We start from the raw sequence: 23923 nt of genomic DNA, 5'->3' as shown, positions 1-23923 counted from the left end.
ACTCTTCCAAAATCTTAACGTATCTAAAATCTCCACTCTCTCACATCTCTACCTAATTTCCTTGGTAAAACGGTTAATCTTTTTAACCGATCTTCTTCCCCCCACCAAAAAGAAAAAAAAATCTTCTTTCCCCATAAAACGTTGTGATCGTTTAAGAACGCAGTAATCAATCACTGTTCATCCCGCTCAAGGGTACCCAACAATAGACTCATTTTTTAAATTCCTTTATCTATATTTGTAGTTGTTTTTCAGTGTCATGATTTCATGGCGGAAAGATGATCCTGACCCTTTGAACTGTGGTGGATCTACGGCGTGCCGTCCATTTTAAACCATATGCATGTGTGTATTTTTTTTTTAAAATGTGGGGCCCACTCCATAGGATGTTCCAAACCATTCGTTTTTTGGGCCCCATTGAATGGGAAACATTGATGACTGGACTATTGTGCCGTATGCGCGAAAGGGTGACACGTTGGTGAAAGTTTAAAAATCTCAATTATGGTAAAAGTTCAAAAATCTCAGTAATCAATCGATCTTAACCGTCCGAGTACAAGATTTGATGCTTGTTGATCGTTGATCATTCTACTTTACTCCGTAGATCTGACGCTGATCGTTCTATTTTAGAGCATTCGTCTGAAGAAAATCATTGATTGGAGATCTGTCCCACTATTGAGACGTTTGCCTGAAAATCATTGATCGGAGGTCTGTTGCACTATTAACCAATTGCAATACCCAATTAGCAATAGGACCTGCAATACTACAATAGTCATTCAGCAAGGCAGAATCTCTTCAGTTAGATTTCTAGCCATAGATGAATAAGCTAGAGATTGTACTTGCATGCTAGATCTTTGGTCTGATTCATTAAAAAACCTTTAAAAGTTGCCAAATGAACATTCCACCTGCGGAGTCCACACGATCTACGGTCCAGATCACCATACAAAGCGCAGGTGTACTAATTCGGATTGGCCCGCGGGCTAACGTACCTTTATTGCCCAAAAAGAAGAAACAAATTAAAATAGGGCGCTCATATTTTCACCCCCTGCAGTACGCATTCGCCTCCTTGTAACTTGATTTGACGTAAAAAAGTGTTAAAGTTGCCCTCTGTTCACGTTGTAAAAGAAAAGAAACGACGGTTTCTGGTTGTTTCTTCCCCTCCAAGACAATTTTAAAATATTCCACTCTTCCCAAATCTTAATGTATCTAAAATCTCCACTTTCTCACATCTCTACCTAATTTCCTTGGTAAAACGATTAATCTTTTTAACCGATCTTCTTCCCCCCACCAAAAAGAAAAAAAAATAATCTTCTTTCCCCATAAAACGTTGTGATCGTTTAAAAACGTAGTAATCATTCACTGTTCATCCCGCTCAAAGGTACCCAACAATAGACTCATTTTTTAAATTCTTTTATTTATATTTGTAGTTGTTTTTTAGTGTCATGATTTCATGGCGGAAAGATGATCCTGACCCTTTGATCTATGGTGGATCTACGGCGTGCCGTCCATTTTAAACCATATGCATGTGTGTATTATTTTTTTTTTAAAAATGTGGGGCCCACTCCATAGGATGTTCCAAACCATTCGTTTTTTGGGCCCCAATGAATGGAAAACCTTGATGACTGGACTATTGTGCCGTACGCGCGAAAGGGTAACATGGTGGTGAAAGTTTAAAAATCTCAATTATGGTAAGAGTTCAAAAATCTCAGTAATCGATCAATCTTAACCGTCCGAGTACAAGATTTGATGCTTGTTGATCGTTGATCATTCTATTTTACTCCGTAGATCTGACGCTGATCGTTCTATTTTACAGCATTCGTCTGAAGAAAATCATTGATTAGAGATCTGTCCCACCATTGAGACGTTTGCCTGAAAATCATTGATCGGAGGTCTGCTGCACTATTAACCAATTGTAATACCCAATTAGCAATAGGACCCGCAATACTACAATAGTCACTCAGCAAGGCATAATCCCTCCAGTTAGATTTCTAGCCATAGATGAATAAGCTAGAGATTGTACTTGCATGCTAGATCTTTGGTCTGATTCATTAAAAAACCTTTAAAATTTGCCAAATGAACACTCCACCCGGCGGAGTCCATACGATCTACGGTCCAGATCACCATACAAAGCGCAGGTGTACTAATTCGGATTGGCCCGCGGGCTAACGTACCTTTATTGCCCAAATAGAAGAAACAAATTAAAATAGGGCGCTGATATTTTCACCCCCTGCAGTACGCATTCGCCCCCTTGTAACTTGATTTGACGTCAAAAATCGTTAAATTTGCCCTCTGTTCACGTTATAAAAGAAAAGAAACGAGGGTTTCTGGTTGTTTCTTCCCCTCCAAGACAATTTTAAAATATTCCACTCTTCCCAATTCGTAACGTATCTAAAATCTCCACTCTCTCACATCTCTACCTAATTTCCTTGGTAAAACGGTTAATCTTTTTAACCGATCTTCTTCCCCCCACCAAAAAGAAAAAAAAAATCTTCTTTCCCCATAAAACGTTGTGATCGTTTAAGAACGTAGTAATCATTCACTGTTCATCCCGCTCAAAGGTACCCAACAATAGACTCATTTTTTAAATTCCTTTATCTATATTTGTAGTTGTTTTTCAGTGTCATGATTTCATGGCGGAAAGATGATCCTGACCCTTTGATCTGTGGTGGATCTATGGCGTGTCGTCCATTTTAAACCGTATGCATGTGTGTATTTTTTTTTCTTAAAAATGTGGGGCCCACTCCATAGGATGTTCCAAACCATTCGTTTTTTGGGCCCCATTGAATGGGAAACCTTGATGACTGGACTATTGTGCCGTATGCGCGAAAGGGTAACACGTTGGTGAAAGTTTAAAAATCTCAATTATGGTAAAAGTTCAAAAATCTCAGTAATCGATCGATCTTAACCGTCCGAGTACAAGATTTGATGCTTGTTGATCGTTGATCATTCTATTTTACTCCGTAGATCTGACGCTGATCGTTCTATTTTACAGCATTCGTCTGAAGAAAATCATTGATTGGAGATCTGTCCCACTATTGAGACGTTTGCCTGAAAATCATTGATCGGAGGTCTGTTGCACTATTAACCAATTGCAATACCCAATTAGCAATAGGACCCGCAATACTACAATAGTCATTCAGCAAGGCAGAATCCCTCCAGTTAGATTTCTAGCCGTAGATGAATAAGCTAGAGATTGTACTTGCATGCTAGATCTTTGGTCTGATTCATTAAAAAACCTTTAAAAATTGCCAAATGAACATTCCACCCGGCGGAGTCCACACGATCTACGGTCCAGATCACCATACAAAGCGTAGGTGTACTAATTCGGATTGGCCCGCGGGCTAACGTACCTTTATTGCCCAAAAAGAAGAAACAAATTAAAATAGGGCGCTGATATTTTCACCCCCTGTAGTTAGGGCTGCAACTCGGGTCGGGCGGGTCGGGTTTTGAAGAACCCAACCCTACCCGAGAAATATCTCGGGTCGGGTCGGGTCGGGTTTTTTTCTAGAAAACCCACGATTCCCAAACCCGGCCCTACCCATGATAAAACTCGGGTCGGGTCGGGTCGGGTCGAGTTTTTTCACATTGACGCGATTTTTTAAGGAGAACTCTTGTTTGGCAAGGCAACTCAATTCATAGAAGCAAAAATTACACTCACATTACACTTGAATCAAACAATGTTGTATTTACAATCAAACAATGCATAATCAAACACTTGAATCAAGTCAACTCATAGAAGTAGAAATTACACTCACATTACAAGTGCTCTCAGTCAAAGAATATTTACCAGTTCAGCTTTAGGAGCCATCACCGTGAGAGTATAGAATGGAAGAACAACAGCTAGTCCTGTAACCTGTTGCACTTTCAAAAAACATTTGGGAGTTGGAGTAACTCAGGCAGAGGCATCTCAGATTCTCAGCTTTAGGCAGCTCACTTGCTAACATGCATCCAAATTATAACAAAATACTATTAGAAGTCAAAACATGAAGTTGTCATATTAAGCACAAAGTTGCTCAAAAGTCAAAACCACCAATAATGTATTGTTCCAGCTCAAAATTAAGTTCCAGCTCAAAATTAAGCACAAAGTTGTTCGAGCACAAAGTTACTCAAAATTAAGTGAATTCCAACAGGTTTGTGCATAAAAAAGAAGTGAATTCCAACACGTTTCTGCATCAACGGGTTTCCAGAACACATTCCAGCTCAAAATTAAGTGAATTCCAACAGGTTTGTGCATAAAAAAGAATTGAATTCCAACAGGTTTATGTATCAACAGATTTCTAGAACACATTCCAGCTCAAAATTAAGAGAATTCCAGGAGGTTTGTGCATAAAAAAGAAGTGAATTCCAACAGGTTTCCGTATCAACATGTTTCCAGAACACATTCCAGCTCAAAATTAAGAGAATTCCAGCAGGTTTGTGCATCAGAAAGAAGTGAATTCCAACAGGTTTCTGCTGTTCTGCATCAACAGGTTTCCAGAACACATTCCAGCTCAAAATTAAGTGAATTCCAACAGGTTTGTGCATAAAACATAAGTGAATTCCAACAGGTTACTGCATCAACAGGTTTCCAGAACACATTCCAACTCAAAAATCTGCACCAAAAAGAATTCCAACAGGTTTCTGCATCAAAAGGAAAAACACGAAGTATGAGTGAATTTTTGCATTACAAAAGTTGAGCATTATCCAAATGAATTTATAGACAGTCATTATTTAAAAGAATTTATGTATGAAGTTTACCCCATCTATGTATGGCCTAGCTCAAGATTGTTATGAATCATATTATGGAAATTGTCGAGATTCAATCAGACCTTCAAAAAGAGAAGAAAATACATTAGAATTTTTAAAACATATTTATAATTATCTAAGCAAATGTGTAGTCACATTACTTGATTCAATGATTTCAATATCATTATCATGTTGATAAACTTCGATTTCTTCATCATTATCACCATTACATGTAACGTCTCGTAGCCAATCTTGAGTGCAAACCAATGCTTGCACAACCCCAGGACTCATTGAACTTCGGTATTTGTCAAGAACTCTACCACCGGTACTGAAAGCCGACTCTGAAGCAACTGTAGATACCGGAATCGGCAAGATATCACGAGCCATTTGAGAAAGTACAGGATATTTTGAGTTATTAATTTTCCACCAGCTCAAAATGTCGAATTTAGGATCATCTAAATGATTCTCTTCTTCCAAATATCGTTCCATCTCTGTTGTCGACCCAACATCATTCTTTTCAGCACTCATCTTGAAAAACTGTTTTTGTAAACTAGAAATCCTCCTCTCACCACTAGAAGAAGTTCCAGTGTCAACCTCTGAAAATCTCTCCATCGACTGTGAAACTCGCCTTCGCCTTGAACTACAGGCATGTACATACTCATCATAAATCCTAAAGGCCTCAAACTTAACAAGTGAAACTTGTGACTCGGCTTCATCCGTAGCATAGATAAGATGGTACATAAAACTCAAATATTTAAGCTTATACCTAGGATCTAGAACCACTGCAATAGCAAGCATCACATTGCACTCCCTCCAATATTTATCAAACTTATTTTGCATCTTACTAGCCATTTGGTTAATAGATACATTTTCGTGTATAGCCATCCCAAGCAAGTGTTCTTGAATCGCAAAAACCTCATGAAAATATAGATTTGCAGTTGTATATTTATGTTCAGAGAAAAGCTTTGTAGCATCATAAAAGACCTTTAATAAACGACAAATAATTTCAGCATTTTTCCAATCAACAACAGTAGGGGCTTCTCTTGCAAACATTGCATCTCGCGCCTTTAAGCGAGTGAAGGCACTCTCAAATTGTAATGCAGACTCTAGCATAAGAAAGGTGGAGTTCCATCTTGTAGTTACATCTATGCACAAGCCTCTCCTACTTGAAAGCCTCTCTTGCAAGATACATTCTTCAAACAACTATTTTCTTGTTTGTGAACCCCGAACATATTTAACACTTGTTCGAATAACATCAACTGATTCTTTAATCTCATTTAGCCCATCTTGTACCATGAGATTGATGACATGTGCCGCACAACGAACGTGGAAATAACGACCTTCTTGTAGTAACATGCCTTTCCGTGAAAGAACTGGAACAAGTGTCCTAACGGCAACGGTGTTATTAGAGGCATTATCTAGGGTAATGGTACTTAACTTGCTTATATTCCAATCAATCAAGCACAATTCAATGGCATTCGCAATAACATCTCCCCCATGCGGAGCTGGAACCATACAAAAATTCAGAATCTTTTTATGTAACTTCCAATTATTATCAATGAAATGTGCTGTAAGGCATAAGTAACCTAAAGTCTGATTAGAAGTCCACATGTCGGCAGTTAAAGAAATCCGATGACTTACACCAATCAATCTTTTCAGTTTAAGTTTCTCCTCTCCATATATTATCAACAACTCTTTTCTTATAGTTGTGCGTGATATAACTTTGAGCCGGGGTTGGATAACCATCATAAAATCTCTAAAAGCGGCCTTGTCAACTATGTTAAATGGGAGTTCGAGCTTAATTACCAAAATAGCCAACTCTCTCCAAGCTCGATCCTGATCAAACATCCAAGGCGTAAGACCCGCCCCTTCCTCCACATCATCGCCATCTCTAACAGATTTAAAAGACAATAACTTCTGGCTCTTATCTCGTGAGGTATAAGGGATGCATGCATTACCCAAATGTCTTTTAAGACTGCTCGTGCCACTGCTACTTGGGCATGCAAATAATTTCTTGCAATAGTTACACTTAGCCCTCTCACTTACCCCATCTTGTCCTTTCTCCTTGGTAAAATGATTCCATACAGCAGATTTGGTTGGATATGCCCTTTTTTTAGGTGTCTGTGTTGAGTCCCCAGGAGTGCTAACGGTATTAGTAGCATTTTCAGAAGAATCTAAGACCTAAACAAATATCCACAAATTACAATTTCTTAAGTTTGGTAGAAATAAAATATAAAGTAAATATTACAGGAATGAAATAAATGCATCATTATAACAAACAAATAAGAAGCAATTCTCACCGAAATATTGTAGTCCTCGTTAATATCATCCTCCATCATCATTCGATAAGGGGACTCACTTCAAAAGAGGTGTAATCACTAAACAGATGAGATCTTTTGAGGCTTTCGAACAAAACTGCAGGGGGAATTGAAAAAAAAAAAAAACAGTTAATGACAAATGAGGAGATTGAGAAATTAAAAGGAAATCGATAGACGATAAGCGATAAGAATCTAACAAGATAAACAATTAAACATAGCTGACAAAAAAGAGTAGATAATAAAGGAAGCAAAGCAGAAATCAGCAGATCAAAAACAACTGAAAAATATCATCTTTTCTACTACTCAAACCCTAACTTTCTAAAGTCTAACAAACACTATATATAGTTGCTCTCATATCACCATCAAAGCCCCAAAATCTCCATATCTAAAAGACAACCAAATCTACAGATCTAAATCACAAAACAAGAAAATCTACCCTCTTTGTCTTTGACCATATCTAAACAAAAATAATGTAAAAATGATAAAGACAAACAATTTGTTTCCAAAAATCCTCACTCTATGACCAGATGTCCAAGTAGAAAGAGAACAAAAAACTCAGGATTCAGAAAAACTTAGAAAAAACAGGAGAAAAAAAAATCTCTTTCTTCATCATCTTTGAGTGAAGAAATGATGATTAGTTGATTACACAACAACAAAAACACTTCAAACCCCAATCAAATCATCAGATTACTATAAACAACAAAATAATCTCACTAAAACTCAAATCTGGATAGCAATATAGCATTATAAAATAAAAGGATAAACAATAAAAGGGTTTGGAAATACCTTTTGGGACGGCAGATAGCGAGATCTCGTTTTGGGGGTTTTCTAATTTTCTAGGGTTTTGAGAAAATCAGAGGGAGATTAGATGAAATCGACCTAAGAATTAGGGATTTCAATTTTCAAAGAGAGTGAGAGTGTATTTGTGAGGGTTTGAGAGAGAAGAAAAGAAGAGGAGAAAGGAGAAAGAGGAGATTAAAGGAAGAAGAAATCAGAGAAGGCTTTCTGATTAGGGTTTCAAAAGCAAGAGAGATGATTTGTCGCCCGAATCCACAGCCACCCTCACTCAATTTAGGACGATATCGTGCTCGCCATTAACGGAGAAGAACTGGGTGATGTCGTGATAGCAGTTACAGATCTCCTTGGTTCTCCTTAAAACCCTAGTGTGAAAGGGGAAAAAGTGAAACGTGAAAACAAACCAGAGAGAGAGAGTCGTTGTTTCAGTTTTACTTTTACTCTTTTACAGTTTTACACATCTACTGTTTTACAAAGTTTTAACAAAGTTTTTGAAAAAAAAATACATCGTAAAAATTTAAGTAACTCGGGTCGGGTCGGGTTGGGCCCCTTCAAACCCGGCTCGACCCGAGATTCATGCGGGCTTTTTTATCCTGAACCCGACCCGACCCGAAACCCGAGAATCATGAACCCGGCCCAGGCTATTTTCGGGTCGGGTCGGGTAAAACCCGACCCAAGTTGCAGCCCTACCTGTAGTACGCATTCGCCCCCTTGTAACTTGATTTGACGTCAAAAAGCGTTAAAGTTGCCCTCTGTTCACGTTATAAAAGAAAAGAAACGACGGTTTCTGGTTGTTTCTTCCCCTCGAAGACAATTTTAAAATATTCCACTCTTCCCAAATCTTAACGTATCTAAAATCTCCACTCTCTCACATCTCTACCTAATTTCCTTGGTAAAACGGTTAATCTTTTAAACCGATCTTCTTCCCCCCACCAAAAAGAAAGAAAAAAAAATCTTCTTTCCCAATAAAATGTTGTCATCGTTGAAGAACGTAGCAATCATTCACTGTTCATCCCGCTCAAAGGTACCCAACAATAGACTCATTTTTTAATTTCCTTTATCTATATTTGTAGTTGTTTTTCAGTGTCATGATTTCATGGCGGAAAGAACATAAGGGCCTGTTCAATTGCGCTAAGAGATGGAAACGGAAAGGAAAAGGAGGTTATTTTCCGTGGATTTGTGCTAAAAGGAGCGTTTTGTTGCGGGAGACAGAAAGCGCTGGAAAATAAAAGTCCAACGTGGAATCATTCTAATCCCACGTGGCTACCTCCTTTCCGCGACCTAAAATCTGTCGCGTACCCACGGATCCGTGGTATTGTCTCACAACAACGCCAAAAAAATAAAACCGAGTATCTTGTGCGGAAAAAAGAAGAAGAAAGAAACCCGGTCTCTCAACTGTTTCTCTCCGCCTTCGCCGCCGTCCCTCCTCGCCGCCAGCCCTCGTTGCCGTCCCTCCTCGCCGCCCGCCTTCGTCGCCGCCGGCCTCTCCTCTCCACTCCACTGGTAATCTCTCTCTCTTCTTCCAGACCCTTTTCATTTCCAGCCCCTTTTCATTTTTTTCTTTTTTTCTCTCTCCCTTCCTCTCTCCCTTCCATTTTTCTCCGGCGAGAGATCTCAGGAGAGAAGGTCTCCGGCAACTGAAACCCACCTGCAAAACCCTCTGATTTTCAATTTTTTTGTTTCTTTTTTAGCAATGAAACCCTCGATTTTTTCGGATTTTTCGTTTCAACCTCTCCTTCAGATGTGGGTTTCTACAAAGCTCAATCATTAAAATCTGATTTTGGTGTTCATACCAAAAATAAATAAATCAAAGGAACCAGTGAAGCATATTCTTGAAAGGGTGTAAGAAAACCTTGAAGTTTCCTTTTTCTTTTTTCATTTTTTTGAGAGGGAGAGAGATGGTTTGGGAGGAGAGAAAAGAGATTTCCTTGTGAAAATCCAACACCAAGGACAGAGGTGTGGGACCAAATCAACATTAGAGTTAGAATTAATAGTAGAATCAGAAAAAGAGATTTCTGTGTGAAAATCCAATTCCTAATTCTAATGCTTTTCCATACACTAGAATCAGAATTAACATTCCCTTCACCGTGGGAATAAGAATAGGATTGGAAATCGGGTGTTCCAACCCGACCGATTTGGAAATCGGGTTGGGTTGAATAAATCAGGTTGAATTAGGGTTAAGTCACTTGGACAAAAGGTTTTGGTTGAATTAGGGTTAAGTCACTAGAATAAAAAAAGATATTTATTTTCTGCATATTTTCTAAAATACTGATATTTCTTGTGTCTTTTTGTAAAATATTTTTTCAACATTTCCAAACATGGCCTTTTTGTTCCCAGTAAGTACCTTCATTTCTTAATTATTAATGTTTGCTTGCCCATATTTTTACCTGAAAAAATACAAATTAACTCCGTATAATTTCTCATAGAAAATGATATTTCCACCACTTCTGTGATGTTTCTTTTCCGTTTTCCTAGCAACTGAATACACATTCCTGTTGTTTCTTTACTGTTTCTTTTCCGTTTCCTGCAACTGAACGCGCACTCTTACTGCTTTCTTAGCAGTTTCTTTTTCTTTCCGTTTCCTTCTGCCACGTCATTTCCTTTTGCTTTTCGTTTCCTGCGCGCAACTGGACAGGCCCTTAGAAAAGAGACTAACTCCTAACTTGCAAATGCTGTCCCACTTTTGGGCTGGCCATATATGTGGATTTTTTAGAGAAATGATTTAAGTGCTCCAATGTTTTGATAAACATGTTGCTCCCATGTTTGTCGTGTAGTATTTAAAGTGCTATCAGAGGAATATTACGGTTCTCAAAAAGCTCTTAAAGCTCTTTAAATACTGTAGGACAAACATGGGAGTGCATGTTTATCAAAACATTGGAGCGCTGAAATCATTTCCCATTTTTAATATCAAAGAGTTGTTGGGTTTTGAATTCAAGACCTTTCCCATGTTTGTCTTGCAGTATATAAAGGGCTGTCAGTGGAATATTACAGTTCTCAAAAAGCTCTTAAAGCCCTATAAATGCTACAGGACAAACATGGGAGCGCATGTTTATCAAAACATTGGAGCCCTGAAATCATTTCTCATTTTTAATATCAAATAGTTGTTGAGTTTTGAATTCAAGACCTTTTGCGAGGCAATAACTCTGATACCATGTGAAACAACCAATGACTCTCCAAAAACTTAAGCCATTAGAGTTGGTATTATTTAATCATTTGTACTTTAACAATTTTCGACCAATTACTCCAAAAGCTTAAGCCGTTATGGTAGGTGTTATTTATTTATCATTTCTTACCTCAGTTTTTACAGGTTGAAGGGAATGGTAATTCCAATTTCCTGTATGTGGTGCCATTACATAAACAGTTGAATGTTAATGCAAAAATCTTCAAATGGGAGCTGTCATAAGTAAAGCTGCAAATGGGATTGGTGCTGCTCTTGGCACTGCTTTTGTATCTCCAATCAAAACTATTTTTGGTGCATCTTGCGAGTAAGCATCTTACAGTTTTTTTCATGTGTATTAATTCCAAATCGATTTTGTGACAATGTAAATCATATCATTGTTGTCTCTTCTTCCTTTTTGACTGAAAGTTGAATGATTTGCCCCATGACGATTTTTCTTTAGTTTTGTTTTTGAGTTGTTCTCTACCAGGCTAAAAATCTTATGGGGGAGCAGAGGGTGTTTTTATTCTTATTTTTTTGGTATAAAAACACAACTTCGCCTTGACTTTTTTATACTTTAAAATGTAAGAAATATGGATACATGTCCAAAACATTTGAACTTTAAAGTCATAATTTGCTCCAGTTTTTGTGGAAATGTCATTTCTCAAATTGAGTATGTGCATTTCCATTAAAGAGTCAAGTGTAAGTGTGTGTGTGTGTGTGTGTGTGTGTGTGTGAGAGAGAGAGAGAGAGAGAGAGAGAGAGAGAGAGAGAGAGCCTAAAAAGATCTTTTATATTAATTCTAAACAGAGATTTTTTTTTTCTCTATTTTCCAGCCCCATCTCATGCTCTCCTCACTCACTACCGTCAACCCTCCCACGCTGGTTTAACCAGGATTCCATGAATTTTTTTTTCATGGTTACCAAACATGCCCATATGTTTTCCCATGGGGATGTACTCAAGTTTGTGTTCCCTAATCTTTATGGGATTTTGGTTTGAATTATTGTCCTCAGAGTATGACCCTTTCATTCTGTTGACTCTGTAGGGGTGTTTGTTCAGGAACATGGGACATAATCTGTTTCATCGAGCATTTATGCGTCTCCAATCTGGTGAAACTTTTGATGGTTTTGGGCCTCAGCTATATCAGTAAGTTCTCTTCCATTTATTTGCATTAATTAGCTTTATATGGTTTGCACATACATAATCTATTTCAGTGATCATGTATTATCTCCAATCTGGTGAAGGTTAGCTCAGATTAATAAACATTAACACAGATGAAGTTATTGGGAAGATTAGAGAGAAAAAAGTCACCCCATTTTGAATCAATTACAATGAACCTTAATGAGTGTTTATATAGAGCACTCAAAGGGGAAAACTTAGATTATGATATTAACTAAAGCAGATAACCATAAAGGAATCCTAATCTATCCTAACTACCTAGTTGCCAGATCCAACATCCCAACAATCCAACAGTCACATCTTACAAGATCTGATATATTCTAACAGTTGTGTTGTTTCCACTTTTCCTATGTACTTGATCCTTCTTTGCATATTATCTCTCAACTGCATATGGGATGAAGTAGGGAGTTTACATAAAATGAACCAAATTATTTATGTTTCCTCTTCTTCTATTTTTTTAGGGAAGTATTCTCAAAATATAGGTTTTCTGAGAAATAGACCATCTTTGTTTTTTAGATCACAAGTTATATTTCTCTATTGCATCAAGTCACATTTTCTATGTTGCATCACATGTTGTTTTCATCTCTCTTCTGACTTTTCATACTATAATTGATTATATTGATTATGTTCTATATTGATTTGTTGAAATATGCACTTTCTACCTAATCACTAGATTAGGAAACAATGCCGGTATAGAACAATACTAACACATTTCTTTACTCTCTCTTTAGCCTTGTTGTTCATCTACCTCCTATTTAAAGTGGGAATCATCCAATGCATAGGGAGAAGCCTCTGTAAAATGACATGGGCAGCATGCCAGGCATACTGGTTTGCATTAGAAGATATCAGTTGTTTTTTGTGGCACAAACTAAAGAATGTCAAACGGGTGAACCGCCGTCGTCACTTTCGGGATGTTGAAGAAGGATACAGTTCGAGTGAGGACGATGACAGGTCTTTGGAAAGTTATGGGAGTTTGAGGGCATTCAGAAGGCAGAGGTCAGTGAGAGAGAGGAGGAAGGATCGGATACGGAGGTCTTTATATCCTGTGAGACACAGATCAATGGGCAGATATAAGAGTGGAGATCACCATCATTTGAAGCTAAGGACGAGCGAAGTTATGGTGCATTTTAAGGATTCAAGTGGCGCTCGCAATTCGAGACAACTGCAAGTGAGGAACGCAGCCAACAGACGAGAGATGAGGCTGGTGAAGAGGAGACGCAGATGATTTACTTCAGGAAGAAAGCTTGTCTTTCGCTTATAATTTATGTAATATTTTCAATTTGTTTGCTCACATCTGGCATTTCCCCAAATGGATAGGGGTACTTATTTTATAAATTTTTTTTTTCATCCTTCAACGTATTCTCAAAATCATTGATCTACAAAAGCATGTGAATTCTTCTAAAAAAAATCTCGGAGAAAACTTTGATTTTCAAAAAATAAAAAAAACTTGAAAATCTTGAGTTTGAGCTCCAAGTGAAATCAAAGCTTCTTGGAATTTGTGAGACAAGAAATGAGGATCACCTCCCAATGATCAAATCCCATGCACTCAACTTTGATATCTTATTTTCTTAGTGTTTTACATGATAGTTAAGGATTTGGTTTGATTTTAATCATAGTTTAAATTAGTGCAGATCTCTTTTCATTTTCTTAGCTAGATCATGTAGGTTTGCATGTTCTTGAGAATAGATTAGAGTATTTTAACTTTTATTTGGATAAATATAATTCAGATTCTCATCGTCCTTTCAAATTTCTGAAATAAAGTTTTTGAGAATATCAGATCTATTTGCATGATATCTGAATTATACAAGTTTAGATCTGATGTTTTTCTTTGAAATCTCTCTTCTCATGTTGAGTGTGGTCATATAGATCTTTTCCTTTTCGATTTAGCTCATGTAATAACGGAATCTTGAAATTCAAAGATTTGTTTCATCAAATCCAAAATTTAGTTCAGATCTTAGAATTGTTTGCATTTGATCTGAATTACTCTTTTGCATGCCATCCATCTAATTTTGAACGGGGTGAGCAACAAGCAGAGAGAAAAACAGAGCAACTGAAGCATGCGCAGAATCTCAGTGCAGGTTTCACACTGAAATTGGGGTTAGGATCCCATTCCCTTCTGCTTACAAGAAAATAGAGAGATAATTGCACCATGTATGTTGTTTATATAGAAGAAAAGGAAAGTTGCAAGCTTACAGCATCAGTACACAAAAGCAGCTAAGTGGTTTAAACAAAGACTCTTTAAAAACAGTTGGATGGCTCCTTCTTGGCCTCCCAATTTTCAATCCCTCTCAATATCGTTCACTCTGTATAAACTAATTGAAGAAGAGGAGAAAGAGGATGAGCACTTCTTTCCTTGTCTCTTCACACCTTTCTCCCCTAACCCACATCCTTTAATTTAACCTGAGTTAAACTAAATCGCTAACCAAACTCACATAGGACCAAAATGTAAGAAAGAAAGAAAAATCCTGTGTACTCTGTACCTCCACAACTCTTACATCGCAACCCCAGAAAAAATAGAGAACCTTTCGTACTCAAAACTTCGAAACCGTTCAAGCCAGGGTGTAGCTGGAGACTTTAACATCGGCCGGAGAAGATGACTGAATGTACACAAATTCAAAGGACTTTCCAGTGGGCAAAGAGTCAATCCATGTTGGAAATTGGTAAGCCCCGCCGGACCTTGAAAGCCCCCACAGTGGACCATAAAGCTTTGCTATCGAAAGCTTAAGGCCCTTGACTGTTTTTGTCGATTTGTTTGTCACCAAAGCCGAATATCTGTAGTAAGTTCTTCCCTTTGCAGTCCATGAAAATGTAGTCTTTTGCTGAATGGCGATCGGGGAGACTGTCGTACCTGCAAGAAAACAAACTCTGTTAGATGATTCTAGTAGAAGAAAATATATGGGATTCAAGTATTAGCTCAGTTTAATAACACAATGTCTAAGCAAAACAAGACAACAAAGACAGAGAGAGCTTAAAATTAGCAGAAGGGGTGCAGTTGATACCTGGAGAAGCAGGAGATGGTTTGGGATGAGGCAAGGGATTTTGTTGTTTGTAAACTGGTTGGGGACTAGGAACTACCACTGTAAGATAGAACCCAAAAAAATGAAGATTAAGTAAAAGGATCATAGCCCTAATGGATAACTAGAATCAACTTTCTCACCAAAGGATCGATGAAAAGGAAACAAAGGAACAATACCCGGAAGGAGTTGGTTAAATCCGCCTTTGCCGCTGTTAAGACGAGATAATATACCAATAAGGGGAGCATTGTTGTAAGTTGCTGGCTCCGTTTGTTCATAATTATCTCTCTCGTCAGCAAAGTTATCATAAGGATCAGGACCACCAACAATTGCACCCACAAGGAGATTGGGGTCACTACTCTTCCTTGAAAACCATGTGCTATAACCTCCTCTGCAACTCACGAACGAAGGATCGACCTTAATGGAGACAATTGAAGATGCGCGATGGTGAACTTGTTGCGGGTAGTTGCTCCCGTATCCCACCATGTAACTCGTAGCTCTCGGATTGTCTCCAAGTATGTAATCCACCTGAGAAAGTGATGAAACAAATTGAATTATTCCCAATGACATGACATTGTACATATCACAAAAGTGTCTATTATCTGATTCCTTTTCTCTAATTAATTTAAACAAGACATGGACAGAATGACCCGGATTTCAAAAATCCGTAAAAACAGGATCATTAACTGACTAATGTAATAGAATTTAGAGAATTCTTATCTAAAGCCTAATTTAACAAGTCAGATCTCAAACAAGATCAGGACCAGAAATTGAATAAGAAGGTTTGTAGTTGTACAAAGTACAAACTGTTATATACTTAAACTAAAGTAATATAAGATAAATATGGTGTACCCTTAATTAAACAAAGAAGTAAAATTGAAAAGCTTAAGCAAAAATTTCACTCAAACATATTAATATGCAAATATGATACATGTAATTACCTGAGATTGGGCGAACGCCAAAAGTTCAGAAGCTGGCACAGTACCAGTCGCACAACTTAGGCTCTTCCCAGCAGAGGTGAGATAGTCAGAGTAAACTGTTAGTAGAAAAGAAGTGCTTGTTACAAATTGCAAATTGTTCCATCTCTGGATGAAGAGTAGTCCCCCGGGAGTCCTCTGAACGTTACGACTGCCTTTTCCAAGGCATGAACACATGAAGTACTCTGCTTTCTGCTGATACTTTTCAAACTCTGATGAATATTGAGCTCCATTTCCTTGCATTAGAAACTACAGGCAAAGAAAACAGGCAATAAGGTGAGGCCAGTGCTACTCACACCAAATGCTAACTGACCCATCTGATCAAATTAGCTTAAGTAAAAATTTCACTCAAACATATTAATGAGTTCCTTTCCCAGATGTACTAAAAAAATACGAGATGTAAAAATTGTGGTGTAAACAGAATTGAGTATGTAAGACGAAGACCGTTGATCTTGTAGACCATCATGAGACAACCCACATGGTTTTGGTCCAACCCCAAACAGACATCACATGCATTAGACAAAATACTGCAAGAATCATTTTTTTAGCTTTTCATGACGATCAAGGTGTTCTCATGGCATTTGGCGGCCCTACTATTGCCGACCAGATCAACGGATCCGATGACTTAAAAAAGGCAAAAGTAGGGCCGCTAAGAGCCTAAGACCCTATTTTGTTTTTTTGGATTTTGAGAACCGATTGTGAGTCCAAAACTGATTATTAGACTCAAAATTAAAGGGCAAGCCTAAGTTTCTTTCAGGCCCTGTTAGTTTAAGAATGTAAGTCCAAAACCGATTATTAGACTCAAAATTAGACATCATCCAAACAGCGGGCTCCACTCTGAACACGATGCATTCAGCCGTTTGAACGCCACCAAGGACGGCTAGGATTACCCATCCAAGATTTTACTGCATTAGTATTCGTAGGGGCCAACAGCTGAATGATTTCAGCCGTTGATACCAAAGAGGCCTTTAAAATTTAAATAAAAGGTAGGTACATAAATCTTACAACTCAAAAGGAAATTGTCACAGGTGGAGAAGGGGGTGCGTAGGATAAGTAAGTACCTTGGAGACGAGAACTTGCACCCCGGCGTATTTTACATCCCATCCGAACTCCGTCATTGCCCAGCCGGTCCCACCCAAGGAATCACCGTTGCTTCCCAGATAGTTCAGGTAGTACTGATCGTTCGTCGCCTGATATAGCCACGTGGCTCCCCATAGCAATTCATCCTATAACTCGGAATCCATTGCACAATACGCACTAGGCGTAAGTTAGAAATAGTTCCGGAAATTGAGAAAGGAAAATGGTAACGCCACACACCACAATTTTACTTACTTTCAAGTTTCAACCCCACTGAAAAGTGTGATGATTCCATTGATTCCCCCCCTCCCCCAGGATAATGGGCCCCACTTTTTAACGTCAATTTATGTTAGAGTGGAGCGCATTATCATACAGGGGGTGAAAAAATCATTTCCCATTGTCTAAATGGAAAAGTAACTTACCGCATATCCACTGTAGGATTGGTAATATTTCTGCGCCACCGTAATGCTGCTGTCGTATTTTCCCCTGTATTTGTCCGCAAATTCGAAAAGCTGAAAATTTTCAATGAAAAAAAATGAAGAGAAATTCAGTCATAAGGTGAGATAAGCAGAATGGAAAGAAAATGAAATACAAACAAATGGGTTGGATCCTGAATAAAAATCAAGACATTTTTCTGATTGGCTGGTACAACCTTACAAAATTCTAGCAAAGTTTTAGCAGCTAATTAGAAAAGTCTCAAAATTGAGAGAGGAGTGCCATTATCAAAAGGAATTCCCATAATAGTTTCCCGTCATTGCGCATGTTATATTTTCCAAGCATGATTTAGCTAACAGGCGCCTTCATGATGACAGAAGCATAAATTAATTAAAACCATGGTTTTAAATTGAGTGTTGCTATGGAGACCGAGAGTGTAACCTAGCAAATCCCCACATGCCACATGTCATGGGAGGAGTAGTTTTGCCATTTTCATAGGAAAAAAAGCCAAAAATCAAGGGAAAGATTTAAAAAGTGTTAAGAAGCTATTTGTTCGAAACATTACAGGATTTCGACTCAAATTTCGTCAAAAATTTAGGGGATTTTTTTATTATTTAATATTTTTCCAAAATTTCGGCCGAACTTACAGATGAAATAAAATATTATTTTTAATGGTTTTGTCGGATTTCGGCCAAAATTTCAGTTTGGGTGAGGACCGAAACACATTCCGAAACAGAAATTTGAAACCATTTTTAAAGCAAGGGGAGAACAAAACCTGCTTAGCGTGGTTAATTAGCTCATTAGAGTAAGCGGGATTAGATTGCCGGAAAACAAGAGATGCTGCAGCCATTGCCGCGGCAGTTTCTCCGGCAAGATCCGAACCAGGATTGCTAGTATCGATCCGGTAAGCTCGTCGGTCTGTAGTCATGTCTTCCGGCCGTTGCCAGCAGTAATGATCGGTATTTCCATCACCCACCTAATTGAAACAAAATATATAAATAAAGATTAGTAAGTTTAGTACATGATAGAAATTTAATCTTAATTAAAAAGGTAGCATTTATAAATTTATCAACAAAATTACAAAAGGAAACCCTCATAACAAACTGTCCACATAAGATTTGAGCCTCTTGATATGAGGTTATTGGTTTCCCATGTAATGGGTCTCATTTAGAAAACTAAACAAAAAAAAAAAGGGCGGCCCGGTGCACGAGGCTCCTGCCATTGCGGGGTCTGGGGAGGGCTAGATTTACAGAGTCTTACCCGTGCAAATGTTTCCGTGACTTGAACCCATGACCACCAGGTCACAATGGAGCAATCTTATCATTGTGCCAAGGCTCACCCTCTTCTCATTTAGAAAACTTAATGCACTAGAAATCTACCCAAGCTCTACATATAAGAGCTCTGATGGAGTAAAATACACAGATCTAACTGGTTGTTTTCATATGGTTGGCACATAGAAGAAAAAAAATTACCCACTAAGCAAACTGACTCTCATTCAAGTGTTCTTTAGTAAGGTGAATGAAACAGATTTTATCCGACTAGAATGAAGCTAGTAAAAAAATCCCACAAACAAAAAAAAAAAAGACCAGCCTCTCAAATGTAAGTAACCCAATGAACCGAGACCAACCTCATACACAACAAGTTGAAACAAAACTGAGTTACAATGAAATCATAATACATTAATAGGTTGAAGTATGAATTGAGAAATAAAGAACAAAAGGGGAAAAGAAAACCCACCTCCCCATACAAGACATTGGGCTCTGGATGAGCTTTTATGAGATAGTCAGTGCCCCATTTAACAGCTTCCATGGCATGGCCAAGCTCACCACTCTCAGCCATCTGCTTCCCATACTCAACTATACTCCATGACATCATGGTGATGGTGAAGGCCATGGGGAGCCCAAATTTTACATTGTCCCCTGCATCATAGTAGCCTCCCACAAGGTCAACCTGAAAATATATGGCATTAAAAAACAGATCAATAAAAGTTTGTATACTAAATGAAGTAAAAAAAAGTTGAATCTTCCTACTAGATAATTGAAAGCACAAAGAAATCCTAGTAATTTTTTAAGGAACAGTAACACTGCATTTTTTTTACTTTTATGCCTTCTTATGTATATTCTTGTATGTAGTATAAAGTGTTTTATGCAATAACTTGGGGAAAATGAGAAAAGGGTCTAAACTGCAGTTATGTACAAAACCATGTAAATACAAATTAAAGAAAACATAGATTTTCGAAAAAAAATCGAAAATGGTTCAGGAAATTGGAAGTAAAAATTTTATTGAAAATTTTGAAGTCCTGCACAATATTAGAAGATAACTCAATATCTTTAGTTAGGAAACTATGCAATATATGCTAAAACATAAAGCAAATACTCAATATTTCAATAAGTTTTTCCAGACCTTATTAAGGACACATTACTAACAGGAAAACACAGAAAAGCAAAACCAATAAACATAAGATAAACAGAGCTTACCCCACTAGCCTTTCCATCATTTAGACCTGAGTCTGCTCTCCAATTAACTCTCTGATTACTAGGAAGATATCCAGATCTCTGAGCTTCAAAGAAGAGAATGCTTTTGCTCAGAGCTTGGGCATAGTCATGACCAGCAGAAGCAAAAGGCAACAAAACTAGAAAAACATTCAACAAAAGTGGAGCCATGGAAAACTCAAATGCAGTAACCAAAGTAAGATCCCAAAACAGATCTGTCCTTCAAAGGAAAAGATTAAAAACAAATGGGGAAAACACAAAAACTCAGAAGAGGGTTTTTGGAAAATGACAATGTGGGTGTTGCTTATCAGCTAAAACTTCTGATTAACCCACAAAAGGGAAGAGTTTAGAGGAAATGGGGGAGACAGAGAGACTTGAGGAAGATGAGGAGCAAGACCCTCTATATATGGAGAAAGGTCTCTGCAAATTAGCACTGGTTAGTAAATGCTCTTCTTTTACTTTAAACTTTCTTTTTCCACTTTTGGAAGCCCGAAACAGTTGGAAAAAGAGTAAGGTCGGTGGAATTTGAAAGTAAAAAAGTGTAAAGAGGTTCCTAGCAAAACGGGAATCACGTTTGGAAAAAAAACGACGAGAGCCTCTCTCGTGACACGTGGGTGTGAGAATATAGTAGAGATGAGAAAATGAAAAGTCGTAGGTTTTATGAGGACTATGTTGTGTTTGAACTTTGAAAGCAGGTTCGTGGCCAAAAGGAAAACGGCAGGGGGTCAGTTTTAGTATCTCCGGCATTAGCGCTACAAAGAGTAATGGTGAAAGGAAAACGGCAGGGGGTCAGTTTTATCTCCGGCATTAGCGCTACAAAGAGTAATGGTTGTTTAGTCTTTCGTCCAGTCAGCTCACCAACCATGGTGTCGTTACCAAAACGGCAGCATGTATTAAGGTAGGACAAAATCGTGCCGAGCCATGTTTAATTCTTGGGAAAAATCGGCATTGAAGGAGCCGATATGTAACGTGCGTGCAGCCTCAGGTGCACTTTAATTTCTCTCATATGTTAAAAGGGCTATATAGTTGGCTGAATAATTTTAGGCTACTGATATTGGAACTGTTGGAGATTTTTATTTTCAAAATCTAGTGTTTTTGGGTCAAATCATAGTGTTAGAAAATGTCTTCACTAAGTGTTTTTTTTTTTTTGAAAGGGATCATGAATTTACACATACTTTGATGAAGAAAAAAAACACCAAAGAGGTGTAGAAATATAAAAGTATGTGTAAAATCATGTTCTCAATGGTCATTAAATGATACTTAACCAGTGCCCTTGGGCTGGCCGAAAAACCCTTCTGGAAAAGAAAAAATTCAGCTTCTTAGGCCGACCGACAACTCCGGTCGACTGCAGATTGGTTATGGAAGTTCCAAATTCCTTCCAGCATGGTAGTGCCCGCTGGCCGCTAGCGTTTGGTCTTATTGCGGTTCGTCGAAAACTTAAATAAAATTCTAAAAAAAGTTCCAGCAATATGGGACAGTTGACAGACTCATGCCTGTCAACTGAGTCTGTGAGAAAATAGATCCGTTGGGGCCCAAACGACAAGTTTTTTCTTTAGCCAATTTTTGATTTTTTCCCTCCTTTTTGCCCCCCAATGGTCACGAACGTTTTCACGACCCTACAGTCACTCCATGATTGGTCCGGACCGACTGAACTGCGAATAGGTGCGATCTAACAGTCATAATACTAACCAATCTGGAAATGTGCTTTGTAGAGGTGCTTTTCACACTGAAAATTAAGACACCATAGGTAAGGGTGTCAATTTTGGCTCGGGCTCTGAAGCTCGCTCAAGCTCGGCTAGTAAAAAGCTCGGCTCGAGCTTGGCTCGAATCCTTAACGAGCCGAGCCGAGCCGGCTTGCCAGGCTCGTTAAGCTTAACGAGCCGAGCCCGATTTAGGCTAGGCTTGGCTTGGCTCGGCTCGTTAAGAATTTAATATATTTAAATATATATATATATATATATATATATATATATATTATATTAATATATACACTAAAAGGGTTATCGAGGGAGTGAAAGGGGGAGGCAAAATATGTCACTTCATTTTTGGAACCCCATTTGTTACTTGGACCACCCCCCATAGTGTAAAAAAAGTAGTCAAATTACACTAGATAGGGCTGTCCAGGGAAGATGAGGGGTGTGAACTTAATATAACCCGAGCTCGGTAAGGCTCGCGAGCCTGGTCAAGCTCGGTTCGGCTCGGCTCGTTTACACCCCTAACCATAGGCAATATAAAAAGGAGCAGAAATTTGTCATTTCAGATTATGAAAAAAGAAAAGAAATTTTACCCCCACATAATCCCCAAGTCTGCCGTTTTTAAAAATTGTTCTTATCTTTTGTGTTCTAGATATTGTTATTCTACAAAAACAGTATCTAGAAATTTCTCTAAGGCTTGAAATTCTTAGAAGGCATTTCAGGTTTGATTCTGCTAATGCGAGGTGTCATTAAACATTTGTAGGATTTTCCTACATGGCTTTATTGTATCTTGGAGGCAATTCGTGGATCCCCTTTACACAGTTTTCATGAGGGCAAAATGTGTCTTAAGGAAAGTGATATCACGCCTTAAAGCGAATCAATTTCTGTTTTTCTCTGAGCCGACACTACTATCTTCTGCAACAAAATCAGCATGTCTTTCCTTTTTTAAATCACTTTATACAGAGAGCCATTTAGGAACTGAAATAGCCCTTGACATCTGTTTAAATAATAAAAGACAAGATGAGTTAGAGCAATTATCAAAACATGGTAGTGCCAATATCATTAGCCTATTTATTGTCATCTTTTGAAAGAGTAGAACCTCACCCCTCCCACCAAATAAAATTCATCAATCTTTTTGATAAAAAATATAAAATTACAGATAATAAATTATTATTGAAATGCTATTAAGTACATAATGGGGCTGTAGGCCCTCTTTGTTTTATAATTTGAGAATCTAGTTTGAGTCCAAAATTGATTATTGCACTCGAAATTTCATTAATATCATTCTCCCAAGGGAATGCGCATGATAACCCCAATTTTATCATTAATATAGTATAAAATATTTAAAATAATCATATTTAACTTCTTAATCATTTTCATTATTGTTATACCTGAAAATTGATTCTCGCCACTGGTATTGGGGCCGCCATGTTTTTATAATTGCACTAAATCACCTTATCTTTTATTATTTAACCAGCAGTAAAAAAATTATTGCAATTGCTAAAGAGATGTAGAAGCCAATTAAAAATTAAAGACAATGTGAGTTAGTGCAATTATCAAAACATGATAGTGCCAATAATATTTTTCGAGGTAATACACTAATACATGGCACGTATTGAATCGTGAGCCGATCCGCAACGAGAAGATGCGGACTAGACAAGCCGACAAAACTGCATTCGCCGATATTTAATTTTCTAAAGCACCGATAATTTTCACTTTTAAATAAAGCCCACCGACAATAAATGAAAAAAAAGAAGCAAACGTAGGCATGGTCGTAATTTCATGAAAAACCAGGGGTACCTTTTAGCAGGTATGAAAAAGACAAGGAAGGAGAAAATGCAGGCAAAATGTCAGTCCTTTATTCCCCAACCGCAATCAACGGCCACCTTCGCCGAAACTAACGGCATTTGATTGAAAGGCTATATTTGCCAGCCCCTGAAATTAGGAAGTCCCACCCATGCCAGTTTCTATTTCAATATTCGCTCCCTTGTCTTCCCCTACCCACCCTCTTGTAGTATAAACAGAGCAGTCATACTCATAAATACACTAGAGGGGAGTGGCCAGGGAAC

General features: G+C 38.0%; 2 protein-coding genes and 1 long non-coding RNA gene across 5 annotated transcripts; 1 reads left to right on the top strand and 2 right to left on the bottom strand.

Moving 5' to 3' along the window:
- Positions 1-3638: 3638 nt before the first annotated feature.
- LOC143889809 (uncharacterized) lies at positions 3639-8165 on the bottom strand. The gene is made up of 3 exons (XR_013254944.1): positions 7821-8165; positions 7017-7131; positions 3639-3928 (listed from the first exon to the last, which is right to left on the bottom strand). It is a non-coding gene; the product is annotated as an uncharacterized LOC143889809 (long non-coding RNA).
- A 975-nt stretch (positions 8166-9140) lies between these two features.
- LOC143889324 (uncharacterized) lies at positions 9141-13520 on the top strand. 3 transcript variants are annotated; one of them, XM_077393501.1, is made up of 4 exons: positions 9141-9332; positions 11137-11314; positions 12032-12132; positions 12897-13520. In XM_077393501.1, the coding sequence occupies exons 2-4, from the start codon at positions 11217-11219 to the stop codon at positions 13388-13390; spliced, it is 693 nt and encodes a 230-aa protein (XP_077249616.1). In that variant the 5' UTR covers positions 9141-9332; positions 11137-11216; the 3' UTR covers positions 13391-13520. The 3 variants fall into 3 exon arrangements, with proteins under 3 accessions (XP_077249616.1, XP_077249617.1, XP_077249618.1); XM_077393502.1 differs by having other exon boundaries at positions 11128-11314; XM_077393503.1 differs by lacking the exon at positions 9141-9332 and having other exon boundaries at positions 11176-11314; positions 12046-12132.
- Positions 13521-14298: 778 nt separating this feature from the next.
- On the bottom strand, positions 14299-20553 carry GH9C2 (glycosyl hydrolase 9C2). The gene is made up of 9 exons (XM_077395161.1): positions 20146-20553; positions 19406-19618; positions 18444-18644; positions 17656-17745; positions 17218-17382; positions 16121-16405; positions 15359-15707; positions 15165-15242; positions 14299-15013 (listed from the first exon to the last, which is right to left on the bottom strand). The coding sequence occupies exons 1-9, from the start codon at positions 20329-20331 to the stop codon at positions 14715-14717; spliced, it is 1866 nt and encodes a 621-aa protein (XP_077251276.1). The 5' UTR covers positions 20332-20553; the 3' UTR covers positions 14299-14714.
- Between the last annotated feature and the right edge of the window lie 3370 nt (positions 20554-23923).

This window comes from Tasmannia lanceolata, unplaced genomic scaffold (assembly GCF_043159265.1).
Source record: "Tasmannia lanceolata isolate RefF3 unplaced genomic scaffold, GAP_Taslan_0.1 ptg000013l, whole genome shotgun sequence".
In the NCBI taxonomy this organism is placed as follows: domain Eukaryota; kingdom Viridiplantae; phylum Streptophyta; class Magnoliopsida; order Canellales; family Winteraceae; genus Tasmannia; species Tasmannia lanceolata.
This window is presented reverse-complemented; position numbering and strand designations above follow the sequence as displayed.